Here is a 6,775-nt window from a genome sequence, read left to right as displayed (position 1 = left end):
TTAGAGATTACCGTCAATCTCGCAATCTCCTCTTATTAGACCATCAACTCCTTCAGCTTCCTCATCATCCATGGTGTACACTCTTGCTTTAGCAGCAGAGCGTTTTCCTCTAGCAGTGTGAACAGACGGCTCAGTCTTGGGTGTCCTACACTGACTAGCAGTGTGTCCCAGTCTGTTGTAGTTGAAACACTTGGGCCTTGTGTATGTGCAAGCATTAGCATAATGCCTCGACTTTCCACACTTGAAGCAAGTCACATCTTGGGGTACGGTCTGATTTCCCGAACCTCCAGCAGTAATAGTGTTCAAAGGTTTGTGAAATCCTGGGGTAAACCCTCTCCCCATAGGACGCTGATAAGGTTTCTTATTTTGAAATTTGCCTCTTCTCTGGTAGTTTTGAGAACCCGACCTCATTGATCCTCCAGTTCTAGCACGGTTCAACATCTTGTTCTTCATCAGCTCCACCTATGTGGCCTTCTCAACCAAAGACTGAAAACGCATAATCCCTAGTGGCCTCACAGAATCCTCAATATCAAGTCTCAATTCATTCACAAAACGCTTATACATGTAGCGCCCATCAACATGGTTGTTCAAGAATTGGAAATGTTTGGCCAGGGTCTCCAGCTTAGAAGCATATTCCGATATGGACATGCTCCCCTGACGGAGATTCGGAAACTATGCCTCCCGCTCATCAAGAGCGCTGGTTGGGAAGTATTTCTCCAGAAATGTAGTTCGAATGGTGTTCCAGTTAACATCTTCATTATTGGTTTCCATGATTCCTTTGGCGCCTCTCCACTAGTACTCAGCATCACCAAGCAACATATAAGTAGTCATGCCTACCTTGGCTCCTTCAGCAGTCTGCAACAAACCGAAAATCTTCTCAATCTCTTGGATCCAAAGATCTGCTTTGTCAGGGTCAGTTCCACCAGTGAACTTAGGTGGATCCTGTCTCCTGAAGTCATTAAGTCCCTTGTTTTGGTCCAGAGTCACCTCTCTCTGACGCTGGTGTTGATCACGTGCTTCCTCGACAGCACGCCTCACAGCGTTGTCATTAGCCTGTGCAGTCACAACTTGTGCCATAGTGGTCATCATCTCAGCTAGTTGGTTAGAGTTCACCATACTCTGTTTAGTTAAACAAACAGTTAGTACTAATCATAAGATAGTATTTAACATAGCTGTACAATATGATTAATCAATAACTTCAATCAATTCTAAGCCGCTTGGCAGACAATCAATTTTTACTCTTTGTAGAGTCACACAACCTAGCACAGAAGACCTATTCCCCAAAGACTCCCGAAAGACTCGACAAGCTTTGATACCACAATGTAACACCCCAATTTTCGAGGGTCACTTTAGTAACTCAAAATCAAAATAAAGCGGAAAAGCAGATTTTTTTTTCATTTTTCTTTTAAAATAAAAGACTTTTCGAAATAAAGTCTCAACCTAAAGGAGACAAACATAAACTAATGTACAATATATTTACAGCTCCCCTGTAAGTAAAAAGTCACGTCACGAGTAACCTCGAGTGATGGAAAGTAACGCACGCAAGCAAATAAGTACAAACCAAAGTCAGAATCATATGTTCTACAAATACAGTCCACCAAAAGAGTAAGTCAGTCCAAAACGACCTCCACAAGCCCTCCTACGTCCGACAAACTCCCTGTGATCCTCATGGAAGAGAACCACACAAAAAGCCAATAGTCGGGGACCTACCCTGCCCCAAGATGAGAAATGACAATCAGAGCTACAACACAACTCATACTCTAACCACCCGAAGAAGCCTGTTTCTCAACAGTCCTCCTCCTCCTCCTCCTCGCTGGCATAGTTATCGTTAAGTCAGAATCCAAGATGATCAACTCACTATCCACATCTATCACCTCTCTCCTCACAAACCGAGACACTGACCTAGTCACCCCTGTCTCCGCATCTACCACGCTGACGAGCACATCCCCCTCCATCACGTGGACATGGGTACCACGCGATAGCCACAGGAAGAAGCAGATGCCCTGAAGCGAATCGTAGTAGCAGTGACGTGCTCATCCTCCGGCTCAACAGGCCTAGAAGAAGATGCGACGTCAGAACAGTCAGCGGCGGCGGGAGAGCTTGATCCAGACGATGCTCCATCAACAGGCTCATCCTTAGAGGGATCCTCGTTGTCACACGACGATGGTGGTGACACTCCCGTACCAGGTCCACAATGCACAGTAGGTGGCAGGTTAAAGCTCACCGAGTAACGTCGCAAAACACCTTTGGTCAGATGCCCAAACTCATCGATCCGATCCTCCATGATCCTCCCCATGGAGGTGAGGTCACGGGTTCCATGTCCTTGGTCGTAAGCCTAGACTTCAATTAATAATGACCATCTCATTCCCAAGAAGTACAACCTCGCGGAGGACAATAGAGGTGAAAGGCTCTTCACTTAGAAAAAATTCATTCACTACGACTGAAAATTCAGTGTGCACCACTAAAGGGATACTTTTAGCAAGGTTGCAAGCTTCTTCAACTGCCTCAGACGGAGCTTCCCCATGATCGATCCTGACATCTTTTTTTAAATAAGCACATTAAAAAGTGAAGTAAGAAAACAATTGGTTGGAAAAAGGAGTTGATAACGGCCCAATACCTAACGGCTCGCCCTTCTCGGCAACAACCTTCATCAAAATTTCCTTTGAATGTTCGTCCGTTAAGGACAATTGATCCTCGCTTACCGGATAGCTCTCATTACGGAAATCATAATGCAACTTCAGCTAGTAATGAATAGGTAAAGCTTGCTGGCCCGACGAGTTGCTTGAGGGAAAGTGTCAATAATCAATATAAAAGGTTGACAAGACGCTCTTCTTCCTATTTCAAGGGACATGGAACAATGTGTCAATATAAAAGGTAAAATTTTACAACTATATATGAATTATGCTCACATGCCTTTAAATTTTTAATCTCATTCCAGATCACGATTATATCACATTGAACTGACTAAACATCTGATCACTCCTTCATACGAGAGATTCTCTCATATATTGACACTCTAAATCCTATTGTCTTGATACCCCAAGCATAATTGTTTTCTTTGTAATGTGGAAAACAACATACCTAACGTTTACAAAAATGACTATGAAAATATATAGAAGATCGAAATTTTTAATTAGTTTAAACTTCTCGTTAATTATTATACATTATTTATATTGCACTATTGCAACAATGACCATTACTTCAGCAGCCACTCAAACACTCACCAAACCACATGCATATGTGTCCAAGCCAAGTTGGCACGTAAAATATAATAGACTCATGCTACATAACTTTAATTTATCTGAATATCAAAACAGGTAAACGAAAAAATCTATGCAAGTTGTTGAAGATAAATATTGGTATATAGATAATAAACCAAGTATATGAGTGAGTGAAAGCCTCGAGGGTAAAAGTAAGGACAATCCCAAGGTAGTAGTAGAGATCATAGCTAGAAAATTGGATGAAAATGACACAAAGGATCGATGTGACTTATTTGACTCTGGAGGGTGGTGCAGTTGGAGACGTGAAGGAGAATTTGGTGCAGCAAACGCCCAAATCTTCACCAATTTTAATTTTAACCCTTCTTAAGACATTCTTTGCACGGTTGAGAAACCTTCAATGGCGTTTGTTGGGGGTTTGTCCTCAAGCTCCTTGTTCTCTTGCGGATTTTCTTTGTCTTGGTATCTTCCTGCATTTTTAACTCAGTACAAAGTAAAAGGTTATCGCTTAGTACAAACCAAGTGTTTTAAATAGAAGTTGGTCAAAATGTGCATTCTATCGTAATTGTATTCACCCTGTTTCTGATATTAATGACACGCATTTAGCTTGGGTTTTATCTAGAGCAATAGTGTGGTTCTATCTTGAGCAATAGTTCTGGAATATGTTCTTTATTCGTTTCCAGATAAGATGATTCATTTGAATTTATTATAATAGGAAAATTTTAGATTGATAAGCATCAATGTTGTAGTTTACTAATGGGGAGGCTTAGATGTAGACTCCAACAATTAGCGACATCAATCAGCATACGTGTTCAGGGAGATTTTTTGCTACTAAATGCGAAGTGTTAGAAAACATAAAACATGTTTCTGGCAGTGCCAAACAGTTACGAAATTTGCATATTTGTTTTCAACCACAAATTCTGTGGAGATTTGACATTGCTAGGAACATACTTTATGTTTTTCTTACACTTTACATTTAGTAACGTCAAATGACTGCTAAATGAATATGTTGATTATATTCTCATATTTGCTCAAGTTCAACAATTATTATTGTAACTAATTAATGGATTAAAAAAACATGTCATGCTAGACAAGAATCATTATCAAACCTACATATCGAGCTAGATTAATTACATCATATATCATATATCGGTATCACTTATCTCCACACTTCCTATCTAACTCTACATCTATACACCAAACATTATTATAAAAAACATTGTCAATAGACCAACAAGTATTTCGAAAACCTTGATTAAAAAAAAACAAGTATTTCGAAAACCTTTAAATTTAAATACATGCATAAGCGTGTCTATTATTTTGATATCACGACCAGACCTTGGTTCCTAGATAATATTGCTTCATACATAAGCCATACATTGTCAAACCTAAGATTTACACAATTTAATCATCAAGCGTGGACATCTATGTTGAAAAGCAAAGGAGCTGACATGAGTTAATCAGAGAAACCGTTTAATTTATTTTCTTCCATAACACGTATTTACTTTCCTTTCTACTTTCTTGTTCATGTGGCGTTAATCTCATTGTCTTTACCCTTTTAATTGCATTTGTTAGTAAACGGTTCATACACACAACAAAGGCTTTTTTTCTTTTTCATCCAAAGATCCTGTCGGGGACCAATTAAGTGTGTTTTCCATGGGAATTGAAGGGACCATTGACGTAAGATATCAACTTAATTTATATATAGTTTCAATATTATAATGTGATGTTTTTGATTTCAGTGTCAGCTAAACAACTGATTTGCTTGCTGGAATGGGTTTCTAACCAATACATCCATATAAATTTAAAAACGGACTTCGAGGTCACCCACTTAGATTTTACTACCACAGCTTCCAGGAAACATACATGTCTTGGTCCCCTGTAAAGGGTATTATCCCCTGTCTTGAAGGACACTCTTCCAACTCAATGGATCCCTATCTCTCTCCTTCTTATGCCTCAAAAAAACCCACCATTCTCACAAAAGTATGTACATCACATATATATGTACGAATAATCTGTCAAATATTATATAGAAGAGTGATTATACATATAAACATTGATATTTCCGACGACACTTTTCGGATATACATTTTTATAATGGCTTTTAACCTCCAAAACATTTTTCGCCATATATAAATAATATTTCCGCCAATCCTGTTTCGTATAATTATATGTAAAAACTCACGTTTAGGTACAACTTACAAGCTACAAAATGTTGGTTTTTAACAAGATTTAGCTAATAAAAACACTCGGTGTCATGAAAAATAATTGGCTAGCTCCTGCGATTCAGACTTTAGTGAGATTAACATGGGCCGATCGCACCGCCTAAAATGTGTTTAATTATCCCTCTTTTTTATAACTATTACTTGTGATGGTTGAAAATAATCGCAAACTCTGTGGTCGTTGAGAGAATGTTAACACTATTCTGAGTTCCCATAATCATGCATTTTCGAAAATAGATAATATGCTCCACTAAATTCAGAACAATCTACACAAAGGTAATTATTTTAAAAAGTTCTTTTGTGTGTGCATGTACATATGGGCAAGTGAAGAAAAGCAAGTGAACCTTGACAAATTAGGATCTATTAATAACTTGTGTGATGCTTCTTGATCACCTACTGATCACCAAGAGAAAACTTATCCGACCACTCTTTCCCCAAAGAGGAACTCATCTTACTCCACCCCGGGTCTTACCAAATTTGATTAAGCTAACTCTTCTTTCAAGAAAGTCGTCGTATTATACTATGCAAGGACCTTGGGTTGGAAGGATGCTATTCAAAATTTACTATAGGAGTGCTAGCGAGTACGACCTTCTTTTTAACATTTTCTCTTTGATTCCTTAAATTTTATAATGTAGTTCCACCGAAGTGGAACCCATATAATTCAGTAATCCTACACAAATTTTATCAATCATCATCATTTTCAACTTTACTACTCTCTACAATTTTTGAGATTATTTTTTTATCCTAAAATATATCGCACTTTATAATATTTATAAAATCTTTAACATATTTTTTCAAACTTACCATCATATTCAATATAAAAGAGATAAGTGATTTTAAAAACATTTTTAGAGAGAAATTAATTGGTAATCTAGGTCCTCATATGATAGCTCAAGTGGTAGGAGCTGGGGACATATGAGTTGGGTAGGGGAAGGTCCAGGGTCAATTCCTGGTGGGTGTAATTTTTCTTTCCGATGTACCAAAAAAAAATTGGTAATCTAGGAAAGTGATAAAACTATTAACAAATTTATTCCTAATAGTACTTTTCTCAATCCTAGATAATTAGGTAAAATTTACTTATAAATTGGGACAATGAGAATATTGTTGTATTACTATTAGAAGTGTTAGCGACACTCACTTTAACACATTAATTTATTAAAATTCAAATGGATCTAACTAAATTGGAAGTGAAGCTCATATTTTTAGTGGACATCACCTGATTTTTAATCAATTAATAAGAGAATGTGCTGCTAGCATTTTTTATTACTACTCCTTCCGTTCCTTATTAACTGTCCACTTTAAAGAATTTTTTTTTGTTCCTATATAACTGTCCAC

General features: G+C 37.8%; 1 protein-coding gene across 1 annotated transcript; it reads right to left on the bottom strand.

The window, feature by feature from the left end:
• On the bottom strand, positions 1-342 carry LOC130739900 (zinc finger protein GIS2-like). The gene has a single exon (XM_057592369.1). The coding sequence runs from the start codon at positions 340-342 to the stop codon at positions 1-3; it is 342 nt and encodes a 113-aa protein (XP_057448352.1).
• Positions 343-6,775: the final 6,433 nt, after the last annotated feature.

This window comes from Lotus japonicus, chromosome 1 (genome assembly GCF_012489685.1).
Source record: "Lotus japonicus ecotype B-129 chromosome 1, LjGifu_v1.2".
NCBI lineage: Eukaryota > Viridiplantae > Streptophyta > Magnoliopsida > Fabales > Fabaceae > Lotus > Lotus japonicus.
The sequence above is the reverse complement of the archived record's forward strand: the minus strand, read 5'-3'. Positions and strand labels throughout refer to the sequence as shown.

Bases quoted from the DNA above. Each gene is read 5' to 3' on its own strand.
- LOC130739900 (XM_057592369.1), bottom strand. From the start codon at position 342: ATGGGGAGAGGGTTTACCCCAGGATTTCACAAACCTTTGAACACTATT.